General features: G+C 41.3%; 1 protein-coding gene across 1 annotated transcript in view; it reads left to right on the top strand.

Annotated features, from left to right (window-relative positions):
- The window catches only part of PYGL (glycogen phosphorylase L), a 43,956-nt gene that overhangs the window by 14,688 nt on the left and 3,583 nt on the right, over positions 1 to 25,685 (top strand). The window contains exons 5-17 of the mRNA XM_058739023.1: positions 4,873 to 5,004; positions 8,589 to 8,700; positions 9,173 to 9,255; positions 12,220 to 12,363; positions 12,592 to 12,684; positions 13,309 to 13,455; positions 13,793 to 13,956; positions 14,430 to 14,544; positions 15,073 to 15,174; positions 15,320 to 15,467; positions 15,590 to 15,648; positions 15,754 to 15,895; positions 17,310 to 17,517. Of these exons, the coding sequence (XP_058595006.1) occupies positions 4,873 to 5,004; positions 8,589 to 8,700; positions 9,173 to 9,255; positions 12,220 to 12,363; positions 12,592 to 12,684; positions 13,309 to 13,455; positions 13,793 to 13,956; positions 14,430 to 14,544; positions 15,073 to 15,174; positions 15,320 to 15,467; positions 15,590 to 15,648; positions 15,754 to 15,895; positions 17,310 to 17,517 (1,649 nt within the window). The remainder of the gene's footprint in view (positions 1 to 4,872; positions 5,005 to 8,588; positions 8,701 to 9,172; positions 9,256 to 12,219; positions 12,364 to 12,591; positions 12,685 to 13,308; positions 13,456 to 13,792; positions 13,957 to 14,429; positions 14,545 to 15,072; positions 15,175 to 15,319; positions 15,468 to 15,589; positions 15,649 to 15,753; positions 15,896 to 17,309; positions 17,518 to 25,685) is intronic.

The following is a 25,685-nucleotide window of genomic DNA, read 5'->3' as shown; positions in this document are numbered from 1 at the left end:
ACCCTAGAGGGACTGTCCCACAACCCTGGGATCATGATCTAAGCCAAAATCAAGAGTCAGACACGCTCAACCACCCAAGCCACCCAGAAACCCCAGGAAAGTAATTTTATTGCCAAAATTCTTGACTTACCTTAAACTCTAGTGGGGATCATTGAAACTTTATCAGTAATAGTCTTGAATGAAAATAATTGGCCCCTGGGAGGAAGGAGGGAAAGACAATTGGAACAGCCTCACATTAAAGTTTAACAGTCCCATACCAAAGCTCAGAGTAGAAAGGTGCTCACAGTAGGTATCTCAGAGTTGAATCAACCCTTCTCTCTCTCGCACAATTCACATTGCCCAGCAAGATTCTAGTTACCACTGTTGAATTTGTGGTGCCCCCATAAACAGTTTTCAATTTATTGTACCATCAGAAAACAAAGTTTGTTGGCTCACTAGTTCTTCATGTCCCATGTGTCCCAGTCGACGGGGAAAGCCTTTCTTACAGTTCAGTCACCAACAGAGCTCCCTGAGCTGACCTCTGCTCCCATGCTGGCTGGAACACAGAAGCCATTGCGTCATTCCTCTAGGAAGATGCCAAGTCGAGGCTGTGCCCCCTCCTCACCACCCCACCCCCTGACAGGAGCACCTCCTTCCTCCACAGACCCACACTTTCTTTGTCTCCGCTCTCTTTGATCCCACGTGTTCAGATCCAGCAGCCCACTTGGATGTAAATGAAAGCTCTTCTATCTTGCCCCTGCCCTTCACATGACTCAGCATGTCGGTGCGTTCAGGGGTCACTGGCTACATGGAAGTCTAAATTTACAGACCAGTTTGTTGATTCATTGGAAGAAAGCAAGGTAGAGAAGAGGTTTATCACCATTCTGCAGCTTCTGAGGGTTTAGTGGGGGTGGTGGCCGCAGTTCCCCTTTTCTCCTCTGATCTGTTCAGACCAGCCTGTGCTTATGAAATGTTGGCCAATTTACCTTAAAAACAAGATTTGTGAAATTGAGGGAATAATTAACCGGTTCCTTACCAAATCAGGAAGAGGTTCGAGACGAAGAACAGCAAGCTAGGAGTTCTGTCTTCCTACATAACTTGTTAACCCAGTGGAGTTGAAATCAGCCATTATTCAGGGAAAAATTAAAAAGACCGACACTTGATGGCATTACGAGTAATCTGCTGACTGGTGCCTTGTCACCTCATATTCTCTCAAAAGAGCAAATGCAGGGGCGCCTGGGTGGCGCAGTCGGTTAGGCGTCCGACTTCAGCCAGGTCACGATCTCGCGGTCCGTGAGTTCGAGCCCCGCGTCAGGCTCCGGGCTGATGGCTCGGAGCCTGGAGCCTGTTTCCGATTCTGTGTCTCCCTCTCTCTCTGCCCCTCCCCCGTTCATGCTCTGTCTCTCTCTGTCCCAAAAATAAAAAAAAAAAAAAGCCAAAATTTAAAAAAAAAAAAAAAAAAAAAAAAAAAAAAAGAGCAAATGCAGCCTCTGACTTGCTCAGCAGTGGGCCAGTGGTGACGAGTCCAGAGTTCATCTCTTCCGAGAGCATTTCACGCTGCTTGAGGGCAAAACGATATGATCCTGCTGCATTTCTCAGCAGAAGATACATTGTCAGCTCTCCTATACACAGATTTTTGAGGAAAGCTGTTTCTGCCTCATTGTCCCATTTTGTTTAATGCCTTCAGGTGGGTTTTACAACCGTCTCCAGTGCTGAAATGAGGTTTCTTCCTGTTACAGGAAGCAGTGTTCACACTGACCAGTGTTTGAAAACCCCCAGCCTGCCCTTGCCTAAATGCAGCATAAAGTGTTTTGTAAGTCAGGATGTTTTGATCCTTTGTGGATATGTTCATTTATTTGTGTAGCGTTTCTAGCTATCAACACAAGCTAATGGACTCTAACTTAACCAGCTTATCAGCTGCTAAAATTCAACCGTTTCCTTGTTAAATTTTTACTTCATTTTTTGATATTCTCTTCCGACTAGAATAAGCGGAAGTCTAAATTCTGAGTTGCAGTTACTGACTTTGTATCACCACATAGCTCCTGGTTGCACCATGGATGGAGCCCCAGGACACATGTTAAAAATGCAGAATTTCAGGGGCGCCTGGGTGGTTCATTCGGTTGAGTGTCCGACATCAGCTCAGGTCATGATCTCGAGGTCCGTGAGTTCGAGCCCGGGGGAGCTGACAGCTCAGAGCCTGGAGCCTGCTTCAGATTCTGTTCTCCCTCTCTCTCTGCCCCTCCCCCACTCATGCTCTGTTTCCCTCTCTGTCAAAAATAAACATTAAAAACATTTTTTTTTAATGTAGAACTTCAGGGGCATCTGGGTGGCTCAGCCAGTTGAGCATCTGACTTTGGCTCAGGTCATGATCACAGTTCGTGGGTTCAAGCCCTGCATCGGGCTGTGTGCTGACAGCTCAGAGCCTGGAGCCTGCTTCGGATTCTGTGTCTCTCTCTCTGCCCCTCCCCTGCTTGTGCTCTGTTTCTCTCTCTCTCTCTCTCTCTCTCTCTCTCTCTCTCTCTCTCTCTCTCTCAAATATAAATAAACGTTAAAAGTTTTTAAAAAAATTTAAGTGCAGAGTTTTATTTATCTTTTTTTAATTTTTTTAAACGTTTATTTTTGAGACAGAGAAAGACAGAGCATGAACAGGAGAGGGTCAGAGAGAGAGGGAGACACAGAATGTGAAGCAGGCTCCAGGCTCTGAGCTGTCAGCACAGAGCCTGACGCGGGGCTCGAACTCACGAACTATGAGATCATGACCCGAGCCGAAGTTGGACGCTTAACTGACTGAGCCACCCAGGCACCCCTTAAGTGCAGAATTTTAGACCTCCTCCCAGACTGACTGAGAATCTGCATTTTAACAAGGTTTGATCAGCTGATTAGCTCAAACCCAGCTCCAGCCTTCTCTAGGCTTCACCCTACCTGTGGTGCATCTTGCCTCTAGCGTCTGTCTCACGCCCAGATCTACTACCTGCAGATGTTGTTTCTCTGAGTCCCCTTTTGATTCACCCTTATGCACGTACTTAGTATTAATGGGTAGCTTACTGGCTTTCTTGATATAAAGTCATAGTCAATGTTTGAATAAATGAATGTGTATTTTCTTGTCTATCTGTTGACATCAGTGTTTTGTCCAATACCTGAAAGATACTGTATTTCTTTTTTCTCTACAGTATGCCTGGGGTAGGCATTGAACTTGTATTTAGGTGAGAGTCATGAAACATCCAGCAGTCTGTCATAATTCATAAGCAAAATCTTCTTAAAATAAAGCTATATATTCTAAGAGGGGAAGGTGAGGAATCAAATAGCTAAAATATCAATATTTGGGGTAATCTCTTTGATGAGTACTTTACACTAAAATCCCTTACCCCTTCCTTTCTTGTGAAAACACAACTAAATTTTTTGATATATATATAGTATTTTAAAGGTTTCACTAATGATATCTTTACTTTAAAAATACATCCCCCCCTCTCCAATGTGTTTTTTCTTGTTTGGGCATGTGTGTTGCAAACCAAAATTAATTTGATGTGCATACATACATGTCCATACATGATTTAAAATCATACAAATTATGATTTTAAAATTTTTTATAAAAAATGTGTTGTTATAAATTAACATAAACACATGGGGAAATGTTGAAATTGTCAAAAAATTCTTTATGTATTAATAGATGTTATTTTCAAAATGAACCATAATTAATAGTTCATTATCAGATCACAATTATGAAGGATTAAAGACTACAGAATGTAATAGTGTCTTATACCTATATTGAAATAAGCTTTCTTAAGAGAATTTTCTATTAGTAGTATTTTTATTTTATTTTATTTTATTTATTTTTGAGATCATGAGCAAGTGGCGGGGGGGAGGGGGGCAGAGAGCGAGAAGGAATCCCAAGCAGCCTCCTCAATGTCAGTGCAGAGCCCAGTGTGAGGCGTGAACTCACGAACCGTGAGATCATGACCTGAACCTAAATCACGAGTCAGATGATTAACCAACTGAGCCACCCAGGCTTATACTACTCTATGAGTAGTATTTCTTAACTGATTCTGGGTATTCTAGGCAAAAGAATCTTGACAGAAACCATCATCTAGGACCCATCAGGTCCAGGTATCCAGTTATAAACATTCCTGGATGGCCTCCCTCTATCCCTCAAGCTGGACAATTATATTTACAGATATTAAGACACAGGCTCTGGAACCTGCAGACCTAAGGTCAAATCTCAGCTGTACCATTTACCATCTGTGTGACAGATGTTATAATTTCCTCCTCTTTAAAAAAGGAAACATAGGGGTGCCTGGGTGGCTCATTCGGTTGGACGTCTGACTCAGGTCATGATCTCTCTGTGGGTTTGAGTCCCGCATTTGGGCTGTGCTGACAGCTCAGAGCCTGCAGGTGCTTCAGATTCTGTGTCTCCCTCTCTCTCTGCCCCTCCCCTGCTCATGCTCTGTCTCTGTCTCTCTCTCTTAAAAATAAATAAATATAAAAATAAAAAAGGAAACATCATAGTTCCATCCTATAGAGTTATGCTATGAGGATTAAATGTTATGTATTAACAAGTATTATTATTGTTAATTTAGGTAATACATTATTGTAATGTATTACCTAAATTAGGTAATACATTATTGTAATGTATTACCTAAATTATTGTAATGTATTACCTAAATTATTGTAATACATTAACAAAGGTGAATTGAGTTTCACAGTTCTTTCTTACGAAAAGTATTCTTGCATTGATTTAGTCAAAGATATTTTTGATTTGATATAATTGAAGGTCCACATCTCCTGAAAAATAAATTATTTTTCAAATTTTTTTAATGTTTACTTATTAAACATTAAATAATTGCCACCCAGGCATCCCTCCTGAAAAATAAATTCTAAGCCATGTCCTTTTTGCAGGTAGAAGAGGCAGATGATTGGCTCAGGCATGGAAACCCCTGGGAGAAAGCCCGTCCTGAATTCATGCTGCCTGTGCACTTCTATGGAAAAGTAGAGCACACCAAGACTGGCACCAAATGGATCGACACCCAGGTATTCAGAGTGTCCTCATGCTGAATATTTTGTACTGTATAGCACAGTGGATACATAGCATAAAGTATAATATGTATATGATACTGATATAGTACATTGTGTTTTGAATAATTGAAGAGTAAATTTTTACAAATAAATCCATTACTTCTCTTATTGAACACACTCATTTTGGAAACAAGGGAGCTGAGACCAAGAGAGAAGTGATTTCCTCAAGATCAAGTAACTTATCAGGGTCATTTTACAATCAGCTTCATCAGATTAATTGATTCTGTAATCCTAGCATGCCTAGCTCTCCAGTTTTATAAAAAGTTTTTGATGCCAAGACTAAATAAATGTAAATGTCATTCCTCACCTCACTGCCATACATTTACTTGCTACTTCTCAGGGGTAAATATTTTAAAACTAAAGTATTTATTAGGGGTGCCCGGGTGTCTCAGTCGGTTAAAGCATCCGACTTCAGCTCTGGTCATGATCTCATGGTTTGTGGGTTCAAGCCCCATATCAAGCTCTATGCTGACAGCTCAGAGCCTGGAGCCTGCTTTGAATTCTCTGTCTCTCTCTCTCTCTGCCCCTCCCCTGCTCACACTCTGTCTCTTTCTCTCTCTCTCAAAATTAAATAAAACATTTAAAAAAAATTTTTTTAAACTAAAGTATTTAGAGGAATGCCAACATTTATATGTTAAGAAAAATAATACAAAATTTTACAAATTGTTATTTTGTGCAAAATCACTTCTAGAAAAATAATGCTGGTGTCGATCCAAGCGTACTTAATTCATGGATGGATATGGAGCATTACCATGTTGCTGACCAGTTCACTTCTCAGCACCCCCAGTGATGGTTCGTGCTTTGCTGTCTTCTTACTTCCTGATAAATAACCCCTATTACGAGACTGCATTGTCTAATCTTTGGAGGCTCCATTTGAGATATTTGCTTAATAAATATGGTCTCAGGCTGGGAACGATGTGTCACTAGCCATTCTTTAAAAGCTTAAAGGAAATGGTAAAGACCAAGTAGATATTTTTATTTAGCAAAACTGTGAATGAAGTTCAGTATTGTAATGCTAAATTCAGATGGTTTGTGGATTATTCTCCATGAATAAAAGCTTCATTTTATTTTAGAAGAACCAACACCCATTTTATAGTTGACTTTTTAAACTGATAATTTATTCTGCTAATCCATGTAGAGCTATTTGCAGTTCAGAAAAATAAGACTATTTAAAAATGATTTTTCTATCTGAGGATGAATTTCTTCAACATATGAAATAGATTAGAAACTAAAATAGGTCATTATAGTATAATGGTATAAGGGATAAACTAATACTATAATTTCAAGATAAGTTTCTCTTTTTCTAAATTTAGTTGAACAATAGAATACAATCTAAATTGCAGTTGGTTACACATGTGATCAGGAGAGCTGTAAACAAATCAATCATTAATATGCCCAAAGAATTCACACACGTATTTGGTATTAAACTAGCAAGTATTTCGTATTAAACTTGCAAGTATTTGGTATACGTTTTGGTGTCTAAAAACTTCCGGTGACTTCTGACCTGTTCAAATGTATGTAGTTAACACAATCAATCCTGAAGCATTCTGTTTACACCAGGTCCCACTGTTGAGCTACCTTGCATTTACAGAGCACCTCTAAGCATTTTCATAATATATCCAGACGTTCAATTAGAAAGAATATATTTTTCTGTGCCCACAAAGGCAAGGTTATGGGGCAGGTGTCACATAAGGTGAGTTGGCCCAAACTGTGCAGCACTTTATGGATTTATGGAAGCCATCACCCAAATCAGCCCCAGGTCTGTAGCTGGTGAGGTCAGAGAGCATGAGGACAGGCGTGGTATACACATGCTGTGGGCAGCTTCCAGGAAACTGAGCAATCCATTTCACATGTGTGTCAGCACTGGTCCTCTGGGAAGCAGACACCAGAGAGAATTAGAAGTACAAGTGACATATTGGGGCAATTGCTAATAGTGACAGAGAGGAGGGGGCAGTTGGAGGAGGTGTGGCACCTGTGAAGAGAAAAGGGAAAAGAAGGAGGATCCTCGGGAAGAGCTCAGGTGGCTGTGTATTTCAGAGCAAGCAGCCAGGTTGGTGGGGCCTGAGATTAAAGATTGCTCTTGAGCCAAGTCCTAGCTCTCAAGCTCCGACATGATGGAAGCATCCCTAGGAAAGCACGGCCTCAGCGGCTCAAGCTCCCTGGTGGCAAGTTCTGCGTAAAGTTCTCTGAAGGGTATCTGAGTGTATTTCCACAGCTGCCTCAATTACACTTCAAGGATCAGAGGACAAATCCTGTTTCAACCCAGATTCACTCCCATTCTGTAACCAACTTTTCCTGATGGATCACAATGTACTTTAAAAATCTCCAGAGATCTGTCTTTCCTGGTAAAAGGTATTTAAAGGAGGGTGATTTATTACTTCGAGGTCCTGGTATTCATGGAAGCATGATTAAATATATGTGATTGATACAGACTATATGGCTTCATTCACTCATAACTCACATTAAAGAGCTTTGTGTTTCGGTTTCACCCCTACCATTGACTGTGACTGTGGGCAAGTCACTTCTCTCTCAGCCTCATTCCTGTCATGTCCAAAAAGAGTGGGTTGCACTAAGTGATCTCTAGCACTCTTCAGTCCAGTCAGTCTGTCATTGCCTTTCTTTTTTTTTTTTAATATGAAATTAATTGTCAAATTGGTTTCCATACAACACCCAGTGCTCATCCCAACAGGTGCCCTCCTCAATGCCCATCACCCACTTTTCCCTCCCTCCCACCCCCCATCAACCCTCAGTTTATTCTGTTTTTAAGAGTCTCTTATGGTTTGCCCCCCTCCCTCTCTAACTGTCATTGCCTTTCCTTAGAGCTTGACTGATGAGTCAGAATAGAAATGAGTCTTTTCCCACATAAATTTTAATTCATGTGAAACACAGTTACCTTCCTGTACTTCTCAGTCTCAATGACTGCCACAAAGACTGAGCTACCAATTTTCCAAAGCTCACCTCTTAACACCCATCTCAGCTGATCATCAGCTGATTGGTCTCATCACCAAAATAACTCTTCTCCATGCAACTTTGAAAAATCTAGCATAGTATTTTAAACGTCATCTATAATCTAGCTGCATATGTTTCTGTTCTGTTAATTTTCACCATATTTGAAATAAGACTATTGAATTACCTACACTAAAATTGCCCTATTCCTGTTTTTAGTGAATACAGATTCACTTTGTCACTTTGCACATCATATTTTATTATTTTTAGAACAATGGCTTATTCTGAAACATGAAAGATCTGCATCCACATCAAGGCAAGGGACACAAAGGGAAGGCACCATTGACATGATTCCGGGGACCATCAGTCTAGATGGTTCCAGCCACCCAGATTGCTCCAGTGGGAGGAAGCTCCACATGGTCCCTAATAACTTACCCTCCAGTCCTAGGACCCCCATCTTGGTTTAGGCCCCTCACAGTCTGAGTTGGTGATGGAGCCAGGAACAGAAACCCAGTTGCTAACTTCCATCCCATTGTTCAGCCAACATCCCTACACATGGGAAACTGAGCAGCTGCTTTGGTTTAATCCCACAGGTGGTCCTGGCCCTGCCATATGACACCCCGGTGCCCGGCTATATGAACAACACCGTCAACACCATGCGCCTCTGGTCTGCTCGGGCGCCAAATGACTTTAACCTCAGAGACTGTGAGTACAGACTGGGCTCTCGTGTCTGTGTGTGTATGTTTAATATTTTGATCACAGAAGCAACCAAATCAGCACCAACTCTAAAAGATGGCACAAAACAAAGATATTGGGGAGTGGGGCATAAATGGTTTCTGTATATGTGTGTGTATGCCTGTGTAGTCTTTCTGATTAATAGTTAGTATCAAATTGAGCTTGAGAGAACAGTCTTGAGTTTCTGATAGAACTCTTAAGTGGCTGAGCAGCCATTTTATGGAGCACATGCAAGGACATTTTTAAAGCAGTCCTTCTGTCTGGCCCTCTTAGACTCTCATGCAAATCACAGCAGGGAGATCTATGGAATTCCTTTTGAACTTTCAGGAATTGTAGAATCCCTACATCCACATGGCATGCAGCAAGCATCAGGTGAGGTCAAGGGGCTTCGATAACAGTGGCTGGCTTATCTGTTTGTTCATTTTTCTAACCTTCCCCCCAGTTAACGTTGGAGACTACATTCAGGCTGTGCTGGACCGAAATCTGGCCGAGAACATCTCCCGCGTCCTCTATCCCAATGATAATGTGAGTGGTCAAGCTTGCTTTCCCGGTAGAAACAGAAGCAGCTTATTTCAGAAGTACCCCTTTATAGCCCATAAAGCACATCTTCAATACTGATTTTTTTTCTTCAGTGCACAGTAATCTCTGTCACCTCCTGAATTACTAGATTTCCCTTCCACTCCCCGCCAAGTAAGGAAAACAAATTTGTACATTTCATGAAATCAGAATGGGTATTTTGCCCTTGACTAGTAACCTCATGACCAGTTGGGAGGTTATGTATGTGCATTTCAAAACCAAGCCTGGATATAAAAGATGAAGGGAGCACTGGTGAAATACTGCTTCAGTTCCAAACAGAAGTTTCTTCCACAGGGTCAGGAGACCCTGGAAGTTTCCTGCCTGGCCTCTTCCCCTTGCTGACAGGCTCGTCCCAGCCTTCTGCCCTCAGGCAAGCTGGGGTCTGGACCTGGGAGCAGACTCAGAAGCAAACATTTGTTTCTTATGCCACTTATTCATCCCTTGAAACTTTTTTTAATAGGTGATTATTCCTAATTTTACACTAAAAATAGCTAAAATTAGGGGCGCCTGGGTGGCGCAGTCGGTTAAGCGTCCGACTTCAGCCAGGTCACGATCTCGCGGTCCGGGAGTTCGAGCCCCGCGTCGGGCTCTGGGCTGATGGCTCAGAGCCTGGAGCCTGTTTCGGATTCTGTGTCTCCCTCTCTCTCTGCCCCTCCCCCGTTCATGCTCTGTCTCTCTCTGTCCCAAAAATAAATAAAAAACGTTGAAAAAAAAATTTTTTTAAAAAAATAAAAATAGCTAAAATTAAAAAAAAAATCTTTTTTAAAAAACTTGGAACTGGATCACAGAAGACCACTATGGATTCTCAGTTGATTTAAATAGACTTAGCTCTACCTTATATATGGGTGAAATTGTTTTCTTGAAGCTGTAATGATTACTCTTTTATAATAAGTCTCAGGAACAACCAAATTAGTACTGTGCTCTGAAAAGTGGCACAAAAGAAGGATTGGAAGACTGGGATATAAATGGTCCTTAAGACCGGGTGTCCACTTGGTGTTGAACTATAGTCTCTACAGAGGATTAAGTTTGCCGTAGTATTTTCAGAAACTTTATGGTATAGTTTTTCCTTTGAGAGAAACATTGTGACTTCAGTGCATGTCAGAAAAATCTCTGACCCAAAAGCAAAAAGTGGTCTTGTTTTGTGGTCAGTTAATATAAGAATCCTTCCAAGTACTACCTAGCTAAACCCAGCCTCCCGAATTATTTAATTGGAAGGGGCTTAAAATGCATCCTCCAGCTTCAGTAGGGGCCAAACCTAACTTTTCTTGGAAGTAATTATCTCTAGCAGTTCACAGTTATTATCTGTAATTATCTCAGCAGTTCTAAGTTAGCATGGGATGCAAAGTTAACTAAATTCATTGAGTAAAAGGTAGCTCTCGGGGTCATGCCTGTTTTTAAGTACAAGTTAATAAATCATTTTTGTACTGTAATTACAAGAGCACACTCATTCTCTCTTCCCAACTTGGCCATAGCCCTCATCCAGACATTAGTCTCTCTTCCAGGAATCTTGCAACTGTCCTCCCTCTGCTAGCTAGATTTTTTTTCCCTTGCTTAAAGCTCTTTAAAGTCTTCTAATCACCTATAAGAAAAGTACAGAATCTTAGACATGCTCCCTAAGTTCCTCAATGATACAGTCATGAGGGGCTCCTGGGTGGCTCAGTCGGTTACGTGTCTGACTTGATCTCAGCTCAGGTCATGATCTCCTGGTTCAGGAGATTTAGCCCCACATCAGGCTCTGAGCTGACAGTGCAGAGACTTCTTGGGATTCTTTCTCGCGTTCTCTGCACCTCTCTCTCTCTCTCTCTCTCTCTCTTTCTCTCTCAAAATAAAGAAATAACCTTTAAAAAAAATGACACGATCTTGAGTTCTCTGACGCATCCTCCATGGTCTTGCCCTGGTCTGAGGTCTGACCATGCAGGACTATTTGCTCTGATCTTTCTCACCTCCAAGAGAAGGCTCTTGTAGCTTCTTTCCTCGCAGAATTAGTGTTGGCTGCCTGTGTTCTGAAATTTGATTGGGAGAAGAAAACTTAGAGTCTCAACAATTCAGCACATAAATTTTCACTTAACTCCCTTTCCCCCCATTTTCAGTACAGAGTGGTAACCCTGCTTTCGACTGTACCTGCTTCCCTCCAGCCCAGGGAACCCTGTGTTTCCATCTCCAGAGAATGTCAGCTTCTGTCTGAGTTGGGGAAGGAGATTGCTCAGCTGAGGGAACTGGGGATGAAGTCTGAGGCCAGCTGCTTCCTAGGCTTGCAACTAACCATTTATTTTTAAATGTTTATTTATTTATTTTTGAGAGAAGGAGAAAGAGTGGAGGGAGGGGCAGAGATAGAGGGAGAGAGAATCCCAAGCAGGCTTCATGCTGTCGTTGCGGAACCTGACGTGGGATTGGATCTCACAAACCTGTGAGACCATGACCTGAGCCTAAATCAAGAGTTGGACACTTAACCAGCTGAGCCACCCAGGCACCCCCTCGCAACTAACCTTTTACCGCATCTTCACCCCCACTTCCAAATGCACCCACTGCTGCCAAGTCTGGAGCCTTTAGAGGATTTGGCACATAAATTTAGCTGCTTTTTGGCTCTTCTCCTCTACCAGGTCAAAATTCAGCTTTCCTGGGTCTTCTGGCCCAATTACCACTCATCGATCTATTTTTCAGCTTCAAAAAGTTTGTTACTGTTGTCTCCCATTCCTTTCATCCTTTATTTGTATGCCTTCTTTAAGCCCCTTTACTGTCATTTTAATAATGTTTCAGGAAAGAACAAAGTCTAATGCTTGACATTCAACCTGCCATCTTCCACCGTATGTCCTATGAGCTTTAGTCTTAAAGTTCTCTGGGCGGGAGATCCCTGTCATATTTTGGCCACGCCCACTGGGTGAGCTACTCTCACTCAGTCTCTCTGGCTTGAAGTTTTTTGAAGGGAAGGAGCTACGATTGAAGCAGGAGTACTTTGTGGTGGCTGCTACCTTGCAAGATGTCATCCGACGTTTCAAAGCCTCCAAGTTTGGCTCCACTGACAATGCCAAGACTACATTTGATGCCTTTCCAGACCAGGCAAGTATTTGGTCTGTGAACACAGACAGGGACAACTGAGGGCTCAGGACTTCCTATTAGATTTACAACCCTTTCTCTGCTAAAACATTTGAGTAAGTATGGTAGGCTTAAAGCACCCCACAAAAGGTGGGCATTTTGCTTGGTGCTTTGCACAGACATGCATGACGATAAGGAAGCAGACACTAGGACATCTGTCACCTTCACACCGATGCCTTTTTCCCCACACAGGTTGCCATCCAGCTGAATGACACACACCCCGCACTGGCCATCCCTGAGCTGATGAGGATTTTTGTGGATATTGAAAAATTGCCCTGGTCTAAGGTCTGGATAGTTTGGCTTCCTTTTCCCTCAACTAACTAGAATATCTGTGGTTCTGAGATTTTGCCAAAAGGTCCTTTTACGGTTTTTCAAAATAAGTTACTGTTGCTAACTCCCAGTGGTTAAAAATAAGTTTGCCCTGGTGCTAACATCTCTCTCTCCTTACTGCTTTACATGGAGTAAGATTAAGAAATAAATACATTCCTAATGGGACACAGCTCAGTAGTTCAGACTTTTGTTGTGTTTACCCTTATTTCTGCATCTAAAATGATTCTAAATTAAACTCTGCAACCTCAGAACACAGCTAATTGAAAACATTACTTGTTTGTGTTCCTCAGATTTTGCTTATTTTATAAATAAAAGGCATGTTAGGATAGTAGAGAAACCTTATCAGTATATTGTCTTCAGTTTTATCGGACAGTTTTGCAAATAACTGCTTCCCAACTACCCCCCCTTACATATTCCCAGTCTCTGGACCATTCAGGAACCTGGTAGAATTGAGCGTGTCTTACTGTGTAGATGAACTGTCCTGTTGCAGACTGGCGGGAGCTTAGGGAATGTCTGGTTTTGTGTGATGGGCCACCTTTCTTGCAGAGGAAAGCTGCTAAGCCCCTCCTTTTCCCGTAGGCATGGGAGATCACCCAGAAGACCTTCGCATACACCAACCACACGGTGCTTCCAGAGGCCCTGGAGCGCTGGCCTGTAGACCTGGTGGAAAAGTTGCTTCCTCGACATTTGCAAATCATTTATGAGATAAATCAGAAGCATTTAGATGTAAGTCATTTTTAGAGATTCATAGCCCTTTTGAGAACGAGGTCTTGAGATGTTAAGGGTAGCTACAGTGTTTCCTCTTACTGAACTGGAGGCCCAAACATCTTTCCGTCATTGATACATAAAAAGTATTCAAGTCTGGTGGGGCTTTGTTAAAAGTATCTTTTTGAAAAGACTAAAATGGAGGATGGCATCTCCCTAGGGATAACCCGACCCCTGTCTGTGGGAGTGAAGTTTTGTATTTGCTCCATCAAAGATTTTGTTTGGGAAGTGAACAACATTATCTCACTGTTGCTTTAAACCTGAGTGGCCAGCAAGGCCTTTCTCTTCCTTTGGCCAGAGAATTGCGGCCTTGTTTCCTAAAGATGTCGACCGTCTGAGAAGGATGTCTCTGATTGAAGAGGAAGGAGGCAAACGGATCAACATGGCCCACCTCTGCATTGTGGGCTCCCATGCTGTGAATGGTGTGGCCAAAATTCACTCAGACATCGTGAAGACCCAAGTGTGAGTGTCCATTCCTGTGGTGCTGGGTCTGAAGTTGCTCCGTCAGTGCACTGGTGCTAGTCGATGCGGGCTTGCATTTGGGGATAACAAAAGGCCCTATCAAGATGTGCAGAAGTATTTTCTTCTACACGAAGTAACATTCACTTAAAAAAGAAAAAATGCCTTCTTCTCTCAACCATCCTAGTTCTAGATTTAGGAGAAAAAAAAAAAAAAACCCACACAAAATTATTCTGCTGAAAAGTCTGGTCTATATGTCAGTGCCAGCCAGGAAATCATACGGAGGTGATTCGATGTGGAGTTTTTCTTGTAATTATTTGGAATTGCAAATGGATTTCTATTTCAAATAACAGCCTTAGCTGCTGCCAGCTCCTCCTTCCATCTTTTAATCTTGCGAAGCCTACACTTGGCTTCTTGAATGTAGCAGAAACACACTCTTGCAGCCAGATTCAGTGATGTGTCTCTTCTGTCTCCAGATTCAAGGACTTCAGCGAGCTAGAACCAGACAAGTTTCAGAATAAAACCAATGGGATCACTCCAAGGCGCTGGCTCTTACTCTGCAACCCGGGGCTTGCAGAGTTAATAGCAGAGGTAACCGGGAAGGGGTGCCCTTGCACTTTGTGAACCCAGTCTGCAGCAGGCGGCTACATCAGCCACCAGCATGTGACTTGTGCTGTCCCACAGGCTCTGTGCTTGACTTAATTTTCCACTGTAACCATCTTGAAATTCTTGATTTGTAAAGGAAGGGCCTGCAAATTACATACCTGGCTGACCGTACTCCTATGACACAAAGATGAAAGAGGGTAATGCTATTTAGTAAAAGAGAATAACAAAGGCCATATAAATAACTAGTAGAACCTGGGTTCCGTGTTACCCCGTTTAGGTAGGTTTCCTGTTTTTAACACTTAACACCACTGAAACTACATTTAAGATACTAGCAAAGTGTTCTTCCCACATGGCCTTGCCAGCCTCTTCTGTGAGTGTGGCCATTCTGGGTACTATGTGGTAGGTCAGCCATCCTTGCTGTAGGCGAGCACAAGCACTCACCGGACTGACAGAAACTGCTCATTTGGGCTTGACTGCCATCGTGATTAAATCACATCTTCTTTAAACTGAAAGAAAATCGGGGAAGACTACGTGAAAGACTTGAGCCAGCTGACAAAGCTACATAGCTTCGTGGGTGATGACGTCTTTCTCCGAGAACTCTCCAACGTGAAGCAGGTGAGGCTTCCCAGTGTGGATTCTTTCCACGGCATTTGTTCTGCTCCAGTTTTTATTATGGTTTATTATTGCTCCAGTTTTTAAAAACAGACAACCTGATGCTTCTAAGTCAAAAGGGCTCTGGCATCGTGCACTGTCTCCACAGGAGAACAAGCTGAAGTTTTCCCAGTTCTTGGAGAAGGAGTACAAAGTGAAAATCAACCCATCCTCCATGTTTGATGTGCATGTGAAGAGGATCCACGAGTACAAGCGGCAACTCTTGAACTGCCTGCACGTGGTCACCATGTACAACCGTGAGTCAGCCCTGTGGCCACCATGCCCCCTGGAAGTGGAAGTGACACTCTTGGCTGGCGCAGGTCTCGCCTCCCTAGCCATCAACTGCCCTCCGTTCCATCCGCTTCTCATTCTCTTTCAGGTATTAAGAAAGACCCTAAGAAGTTATTCGTGCCCAGAACAGTCATAATTGGTGGCAAAGTAAGTTGATTCTATTCACTGGGGATTTGGGGGCCCTGATCTCTTACCATTTCTCCACTTGATCATGGCTGCATTCTGTCAGTGTGTTTGACATTCTTCTCCAAGGCTGCCCCAGGATATCACATGGCCAAAATGATCATAAAGCTGATCACTTCAGTGGCAGATGTGGTGAACAATGACCCTATGGTTGGAAGCAAGTTGAAAGTCATCTTCTTGGAGAACTACAGAGTATCTCTTGCTGAAAAAGGTAGTTTCTTCATCACAAATCATGCGGGGCCAGGACAAATTCTAGAGAAAGATGACATGATATGGAAAAATGAAGTAGCTGGGCACAGGAAGCCAGTAACTTAGGATAGAAGAATAAGGGCCTAGGCTAAGAGCCTTTAAGGTGATCCAACTCACAAGATTGCTGTCCCTAAAGTCAGTATCACTGATTACATTTGCAAGTGCATTTTCCTGCCAGCTAGTCAGAGCTGGGTGCTGGAGGAAGTGACCCTGAGGTTTTGGCAAAGTGTAGACTGTGCTCTCCAAAGTAAAGGAAAGGTCTTCCATTCCCAGCTCCAGTTTTGCAATAGAACACCAGTTCCCCAGCCCCTGATAGTCCTCTGGTCACTTCGTGGAATGAAGAAGGGCTGTCATTTGTGTACATGACAACAAGGAGTAAGGACAGACATCAGGCTGCAAAGCATGAGGCTTACCTGTGCTTAGATGGGCACTGATCACGCATGGAGTTCCCACGTGGGGAAAGTCAGGCTGGCAGAAAGCCAACATCCCTTTCTCTACCACTGGGACCTTTGCTTATTTGTATCATGTGCTCACAAAGCACCATCCACCTGCAAATGCCAACTGTGCATTCACCCAAGTCCCAAACTGAAAACAGACCTTTCTCTTTTTGAGGTATTTCTGGGTCCTCTGAAGTTGCTGTTTAACATTGTATGCATAAAGAGAAAAGAGCCAGGCTCCTAGAGATGCAAATGAAGATATAGCTAATCCACAAAGAAGCCTTCAAAGTAAAACAGAGAATTCATCCTGACCTTTGAAGTCAAAATGGTCAAAAGGGACCTTCTGGCAATACTAATTTGTGTGTAAATTAGGCTGAAAGGTCAGAGGCTTGGTGTCTAGCCCCAGGCACACCACAGGTGCTCAGGGCTGAAAGAGGGAAGGAGGAGGTGAGAAGAGGAAGGAATGCAGACGATCCAATTTCCTCAGATTATAAAGGGAGAGTCAGGAGAGGCTGAAATTTCAAGTTCAATAAAGAAAAGTTTTAATATATTTTATAAAGTTATAAAGCAGAAGAAATAAAAATAAAACCATAACAAAAACTGGGAGGAAGAGAAGAGAGAAATGTAATGTCAACTTTTATAGCAGAGAGCAGTAGATACTCTTCAGAGTTTCCAGTCCAAGAAAGAGTAGTATAAGCATATAGTTATTTAGCACTGTGGCAATAACCACCCAGATAGCACATCAAAAATGGATAAAGGCAGTTGCCTGAGTCCAGGGGAAGAGTGAGATCCATCCTTCTGTATACCATAGGAATGTTTATTTTGATGTACGTGTAGTACTTTAATGATCAAAACAGGCCAGGTAGATAAATGTTCAGATACAATACAAGCAGGTCTAGAGAGACAGAATCAACTGATTTTAATACGCCTTGCTTGCAGTCATTCCAGCTACAGATCTGTCGGAGCAGATTTCCACCGCAGGCACTGAAGCCTCAGGGACAGGCAATATGAAATTCATGCTGAATGGGGCCCTGACCATCGGGACTATGGATGGGGCCAATGTGGAAATGGCAGAAGAAGCTGGGGAAGAGAACCTGTTCATCTTTGGCATGAGAGTAGATGATGTGGCTGCTTTGGACAAGAAAGGGTAAGAGAGCAGCTCCTCCTTACTGGGCGGGTGCCCTCCACCCCCAGGAGAGTGCCTGCCCACCCAGGTATCCTGTTGATGTTGGGTCACATGAAATGTGGCCACAGAAAATCTCCCATGCATCAGAGGAGCCTCCTGGCCACAGGTTAGTTTTATTAAACCTAGCAAGTGAACATGAAAGGAGCTAAGGCACAGGTACATGAGGTCCTTGCTATTAGTTATCAGCCACTGAAGATCTGGGCTTAGTGAGCTTTCATTTCTGCATCTATGATTTTGACTTTGATCAAAAGATGAGCCAGTTCCTAAAATTTTTGCCTATAATTTAAACCACTGAGTGCTCTTTTAAGATTTCAGGGAAATGGACTAAAATGTGGTAGAGGATAGGTATGGATATACAGAAGCACCCATGAATCAATCATACTAGTTTCACGTAATATCTAGATACATTTTTTAATCTGAATTAAAACAAATAAGGAGCTCTGCCCAAAGAAATGAATAGGGATCCAAAAATTTGGAGGGTGTTGGATATACTTCCTGGCCCTTAAAAGTGAGTTTCCGCTAAAGAACAACAAATTTGGGGGATCTGTGGGTCCAAAAAGCAACTGGTCCTCTTAATACAATACTTGCTTAGAGCTGTAAAGTCCTTTTGAAATGAATCTTACTGTATTTTACCAGATTAGATTATATTTATTATTTACTATTTTTTGGGTCTCCAGTTATAAGAAACTAATCAAATTTAGGGGGGAAATTTTCAAGATCTAGTCAAATATTATTTATACCCGTGTTCAACTCCATAATGGCTTCTATAAGTGCTAATATTTCTGAGTGCATTTTTTACAGGTAATATAGTATCTAGTGTATCTTTTTTGTTATTGTTTGTTTTTTAATTCCAGTATAGTTAAGATACAGTGTTCTATTAGTTTCAGGTGTACAGTATAGTGATTCAACAATTCCATACATCACCTGGTGATCATTACGAGAAGTGTACTCTTAATCCTCTTCACCTATGTCACCCATCCCCCCACCTACCTCCCCTTTGGTAACAGCCTGTTTATTCTCTCTAGTTAAGAGTCTGCTTTCTGGTTTGTCTCTTTTTCTTTGTTCATTTGGTTTTTTCTTAAGTTTTACGTATGAGTGGAATCATGGAATTTGTCTTTCCCTGAGTGACTTATTTCACTTATCATTATTCTCTAGATCCATCCATGTTGTAAATGGCAAGATTTCATTCTTTTCATGGCTGCTTCCATAATTTGGCTATTTGTAAATCATTCTGCAATAAACAGAGGGGTGCATATATCCCTTTGAATTCGGGTTTTTGTATTCTTTGGGTAAATACCCAGTAGTAGAATTACTGGATCATATGGTAGTTCTATTTTTAATTTTTTTTTTTAAATTTTTTTAACATTTATTTTTCAGAGAGAGAGACAGAGACAGAATGTGAGCAGGGGAGGGCAGAGAGAGAGAGATAGAATCTGAAGCAGGATCCAGGCTCTGAGCTGTCAGCACAGAGCCCAACGTGGGGCTCAAACTCACGAACTGTGAGATCATGACCTGAGCCGAAGTTGCACACTCAACCAACTGAGCCACCTAGGCGCCCCTATTTTTAATTTTTTGAGGAAACACCATACTATTTTCCACAGTGGCTATACCAGTTTGTGTTCCCACCAACAGTCCATAAGGGTTCCTTTTTCTTTACATCCTTGTCAACACTTGCTGTTTCTTACATTTTTGATTTTTAGCCATTCTGACAGGTGTGAAGTGATATCTCATTGTGGTTTTGATTTGCATTTCCGTGGTGATGAGTGATGTTGAGCAACTTTTCATGGGTCTGTTGGCCACCTTTAATTGTCCATATTTAATTGGATTATTTGTCTTTTTGGTGTTAAATTGTATAAGTCTTTATATATTTTGGATACTAACCCTTTCTCAGGTACGTCATTTGTAAGTATCTTCTCACATCCACTAGGTTGTCTTTTAGTTTTGTTGATTATTTCCTTTGCTGTACAGAAGCTTTGTATTTTGATGTAGTCCCAAAAGTTTATTTTTGCTTTTTTCCCCCCTGCCTCAGAAGAATGTTGCTATGGCCAGTGTCAGAGAAAGTACTACCTGTGCTCTCTTCTAGGATTTTATCAGTTTCAGGTCTCACATTTAGGTCCTTAATCTGTTTTGAGTTTATTATTGTGTTTTGTATAAGAAAGTGGTTCAGTTTCATTCTTTCATACGTAGCTGTCCAGTTTTCCCACCACCATGTATTGAAGAGACTTTTTCCCATTGCATGTTCTTGCATCCTTTGTCAAGGATTAATTGGCCATATAATCGTGGGTTTATTTCTGGGCTCTCTATTCTGTTCCATTGGTCTATGTGTCTGTTTCTGTGCCAGTACTGTACTGTTTTGAATACTACAGCTATGTAGTACATCTTGAAATTTAGGATTGTGATACCTCAGTTTCGTTCTTCTTTTTCAAGAATGCTTTGGCTATTCAGAGTCTTTTCTGGTTTTGTACAAATTTTAGGATTATTCTAGTTATATGAAAAATGCTGTTGATATTTTGATAAAGATTGATTAAATGTGTAGATGGCTTTGGGTAGTATGGACAGTTTAATAATATTTGTTCTACCAATCCATGCCCATGGAATATCTTTTCAATGGCTTATATCATCTTCGGTTTCTTTCATCAGTGTCTTATAGTTTTCAGAGTACAGGTCTTTCACCTCCTTGGTTAAGTTTATTCCTAGGTATTTTATTATTTTTGGTGCAATTGTAAATGGGATTGTTTTCCTTAATTTCTTGTTCTGCTGCTTCATTATTAGTATAAAAAATGCAAGATTAAGGGTGCCTGGGTGGCTCAGTTGGTTAAGTATCCGACTCTTGATTTCAACTCAGGTCATGATCTCATGATTTGTGGGATTGAGCCCCACATTGGGCTCTGTGCTGACAGAGCCTTCTCCTTCTCCCTCTGCCCTTCCCCTGCTCACACGCACACACACACTCTCTCTCAAAATAAATAAACTTTAAAAAAATGCAAGATTTACGTATATTGATTTTTGTATCCTGTGATCTTACTGGATTTATTTATCAGTTCTAGTAGTTTTTTAGTGGAGTTTTTAGGGATTTCTATATGTAATATCATGTCATCTGAATATAGTAAAAGTTTTGCTTCTTCCTTACCAATTTGGATGGCTTTTATTTCTTTTTTGTTGTCTGCTGTGGCTAGGACTTCCAGTACTGTGTTGAAGAAAAGTGGTGTCTTGTTTCTGATCTTAGGGGAAAAGCTCTCAGTTTTTCACCACTAAGTATGATGTTAGCTGTTGGTTTTTTGTATAAGGTCTTTATTATGTTGAGGTATGTTCCCTCTAAATCTACTTTGTTGAGGGTTTTTATCACGAATGGATGGTACACTTTGTCAAATGCTTTCTCTGAATCTATTGAAATGACTCTATGGAGTTCTTATCCTTTCTCTTTTTGATGTGATGTATCCTGTTGGTTGATTTGTGAATATTGAACCATCTTTGCATCCCAGGAATAAATCCCACTTGATCGTGGTGACTGATTTTTTTTAACATAATGTTGGATTTGTTTTGCTAATAACTTTATTGAGGATTTTTGCAGCTATTATGTTCACTAGATATACTAGTTCTCCTGTAGTTCTCCTTTTTTTGTAATGTCTTCATCTGGTTTTCATATTTGGGTAATGTTGACCTCATAGAATGAATTTGGAGGCTTTCCTTCATCTTCTATTTTTTTGGAATAGTTTGAGAAGAATAGGTATTAACTCTTCATTAAATGTTTGGTACAATTCACCTGTAAAGCCATCTGGTCCTGGACTTTTGTTTGTTCGGAGTCTTTTGATTACTGAATCAATTTCATTGTGGGTAATCAGTCTGTTCAAATTTTCTATTTCTGTCTGATTCACTTTTGGGAATTTGTACGTTTCTAGGAATTTATCCATTTCTTCTAGGTTGTCCAACTTGTTGCCATATAATTTTTCATAATATTCTCTTATAATCTTTTGTATTTCTGTGGTATTGGTTGGTATTTCTCCTCTTTCATTTCATTTCTGATTTTATTTGAGTCATCTGTCTCTCTCTCTCTCTCTCTCTCTCTCTTTTTGATGAGTCTGGATAAAGGTTACCAATTTTGTTGATACTTTCAAAGAACGATTCCCTGGTTTCATTGATCTGTTCTGTTGGGTTATTTTAGTTTCTACATTGTTTATTTCTGCTCTGATCTTTATTATGTTCTTCCTTCTAATAGTTTTGAGCTTTGCTTGCTCTTCTTTTTCTAGCTCCTTTAGATGTAAGGTTAGGTTGATTCTTTGAAATTTTTCTTATTTTTTGATATAGGCCTGTATTGCTCTAAACTTCCCTTTTAGAATAGTTTTGCTGCATCCCAAAGATTTTGGATTACTGTATTTTCATTTTCATTTGCCTCCATGTATTTTTTATTCTCTTTGATTTCTTGGTTCACCCATTCATTGTTTAGTAGCATGTTATTTAATCTCCTTGTATTTGTGCTTTTCCAGATATTTTCTTGTGGCTCATTTCTAGTTTCAAAGCATTATGGTCAGAAAAGATGCAGAAAAGATGTATGACTTTAATGTTTTTAAATTTATTGAGACTTATTTTGTGGCCTAACATGTGATCTAGTCTAGAGAATGTTCCATGTGCACTTGAAAAAATGTGTATTCTGCTGTTTTAGGAGGCAATGTTCTGAATATATCTGTTAGATCCATCTAGTCCAATGTGTCATTCAAAGCCATGGTTTCCTTGTTGATTTTCTGTTTGGATGCTCTATCCAGTGATTTAAGTGTGGTTTGAGAGTCTCCTACTATTATTGGATTACTGTTGTTTACTTCCTGTGTTTCTTAATAGCGACGTTATGTATTTGGGTATTCCCATGTTGGGTGCATAAATCTTTACAATTGTTATATCTTCTTTGGATTGTTCCCTTTATGCTTATGTAGTATTTCTCTCTTTTTACAGACTTTGTTTTAAAGTCCATTTTGTCTGCTGTCAGTATTGCACCCTGCCTTTCTTTTCATTTCCACTTGCATGATAAATGTTCTTCCATGTCTTCACTTTCAATCTACATGTGTCTTTACTTGTAAAGTATGTCTCTTGTAGTGAGCATTTAGATAGGTCTTACTTTTTTGTCCATTCCATCATCTTGTGTCTTTTGATTGGAACAGTCTATTTACATTCAAAGTAATTATTGATAGATATGTACTTATTGCCATTTTGTTTCTTGCTTTATGGTTGTTATTGTTTTTTTCAGGTTTATTTATTTTGAGAGAGAAAGCATGAGCAGGGATAGGGTAGAAAGGGGGAGAGAGAGAGAATCCCAAGCAGACTCTGCACTGTCAGCAGGGAGCCCAACATGGGGCTTGAACCCATGAACTATGAGATCACAACATGAGCTGAAACCAAGGGTCAGATGCTTACCAACTGAACCACCCAGGCACCCCATGGTTGTTTTTATAGTTCTTCTCTGTTACTTTCTTCTCTTGTCCTCTTCTCTTGTGGTTTGTTGGCTTTCTTTAATGATATACTTGGGTTCCTTTTTATTTTTTGCATATCTATTACTTGTTTTTGATTTGTGGTTACCATTAGGTTTGTATATAACATCTTACACATGTAGCCATCTCTATTAAGTTCAGTCACTTAAGTTTGAACCCATTCTTTACTCTTTCCACTCCCCCCCCCTCCATTTTACGTATATGGTATCATACTTTACATCCTTTCATTTTGTGGATCTTTTGACTGATTTTCATAGATATACTTTTTTTTACTGCTTTTGTGCTTCCTACTTTTCTTACTCCTACTTATGGTCTTTTCTTTCCGCTCAAAGAATCCTTTTTAACATTACTTGTAGGGCTGGTTTAATGGTCATAAATTCCTTTAACCCCCTTTTGTTTGGGAAACTTTATCTCTCCTTCTATAATGAATGATAAAGTATTCTTGACTGTGTGTGTGTGTGTGTGTGTGTGTGTGTGTGTGTGTGTGTGTGTTTTCTTTAAGCACTTGAGTATATCATGCCACTCCCTTCTGTCCTGCAAAGTTGCTGCTGAAGAGTCAGCAGATAGCCCTATGGGGTTTCCTTTGTATGTAACTGTTTTCTTTTCTCTTGCTGCCTTTAAAATTCTCTCTTTACTACTATTTTTTTTGCCATTTTAATTACTATGTTTCTTGGTGTGGACCTCATTGGATTGATTTTGTTGGGTGCTCTCTGTGAATCCTGGATCTGGATTTCTGTTTCCTTGGCCAGATTCAGGAAGTTTTCAGCTATTTCGTCTTCAAATAAATTCTCTGTCCCATTTTCTTTCTCTTCTCCTCCTGGGATCCATATAATGTGAATGTTATTACACTTGATAGAGTCACTAAGTTCCCTAAATCTATTTTCATTTTTTTTTCTCTCATCTGTTCTACAAGATGCTTCTCATTACTCTGTCCTCCAAGAAGTTAATCCCTTCTTCTGCTTCCTCTAGTCTACTATTTATTCTATCTAGTATGCTTTTAATTTCAGTTATTAAGTTCTTCATCTCTGGCTGTTTTTTTTATGTTTTCTCTCTGTTAATGGTATCACTGGGGTTCTGCACTCTTCTCAACTCCCATGAGTATCTTAAGACCATTACTTTAGAATCTCTGTCAGGCATATTACTTATCTCCATTTTGCCTATGTCTCTTGCTCTGATTTTGTTCTGTTCTTTCATTAGGGACATATTCCTCTGTCCTTCGTTTTGTCTAACCTTCTGTGTCTGTTTCTATGTATTAGGAAAGTCACTTACATCTCCCACTCTTGATAGTAGTGGCCTTGTGAAAAAGAGGTCCAGTAGTGCCCTATAGTGCAGTGTCCCCTGTTCACCAGAACCTGATACTTCAGGGGTATCTCCTGTGTGTATTGCATACACCCTTATGTTGTGGCTGAGCCACATTTTCCTCCAGTTCAGGTGTCTGCAAGGCTCTTTGCCTGTTGTGGGCAGGGTTTGGTCCCTGTGTCATTAGTGGGCCAGTCTGGGGCTGCCTTGAGCTTGAGTAGAGTCAGACCAGGTATTTTCCAGAGCTGTAGTCGCAGCTGCAGTGTACTCTCCCTCTGTTGTCCCCTGAGAAGCTTTTATTGATGGGTGGGGACTGTAGTCAGACCAGCTGTCTGCCCCCAGCCCTCTGCTGGGCCTGAAGTTGGATTGTTGTATGTGGTTCTCTTTCCCTCTCCCTGGGGCAAAAGTCACTTTGGAGTAGTGTTGACCCCCTTGGGGGCTGCTTGCACACTGCCCTGCCTGTGGCACCACTTTGGATGGGCTCCAGCCAAGAGCATACTGTAGGGAGCAGGACCACAGGAGAACACGGGGGCAAGGTGGGCAGTGCCAGCAAGGTTTGCACAGGTCTGCTGTGGGAGGGGACCTGGAGCAGAAGACTGGCTGGTGAGATGTATCTGCAGGGGAACCTGGAGGCTGGGCACACTGTTAGCAAGTTAAGGAGCAAGTGTTGGCACAGCAGTTGTTCTTGCAGGTGTCCATGTGGCTAGGCTGGGGGACAGGAAAGGGAAATAGCACCTACCAGCTCCTTTGTTCCTAGAGAAGCCTCCCAAAGACCCCTGCCCCTCTAGTACATGCTCTCAAATTAGTAAACTGACATTCCTCCAGTTTACCTCAGGTGTTTTTCAAACTTCTGCTTCCATGCTGTATCTCCATAGAGCTGTTTACTGTACTATCTCTTTAAAGTCAGGGACTTGGTTTCCTATTGCTCTCCCAGAGCCAGCCTGCTGATTTTTAAAATCCCAGGTGGTAATCCCCGCTGATTATAAGAACTCACAAAATTCAACACTTCTGGTTTTCAAAGCCAAATGTTATGGGGATTTGTCTTCCTCATGTGGGTTCTTCTGTGTGAGAGTCTGTCTCTCTACCCTCTCCATGCCCACAGCATCCCTCCCTCCTAAAGACAGTCCCATGGGTCACTTTAGTTCCCAACCATGTCTCTGTTCTTCCCACCCTCTTTGGCGTGGCCTCTTCTCTACATTTAGCTGTGGAGAGTCTGTTCTGTCAGTTTTTGGGTCATTTTCTGGGTTATTTACACTAATGTGGGTGTTACCTAGCTGTATTTGTGGGACGAGGTGAGCTTAGGGTCCTCCTGTTGCATCATCTTCCCTGGAAGTCACCTGTCTAGGGTATTGT

Source organism: Neofelis nebulosa, chromosome 7, assembly GCF_028018385.1.
Source record: "Neofelis nebulosa isolate mNeoNeb1 chromosome 7, mNeoNeb1.pri, whole genome shotgun sequence".
Lineage (NCBI taxonomy): Eukaryota > Metazoa > Chordata > Mammalia > Carnivora > Felidae > Neofelis > Neofelis nebulosa.
The sequence above is the reverse complement of the archived record's forward strand: the minus strand, read 5'-3'. Positions and strand labels throughout refer to the sequence as shown.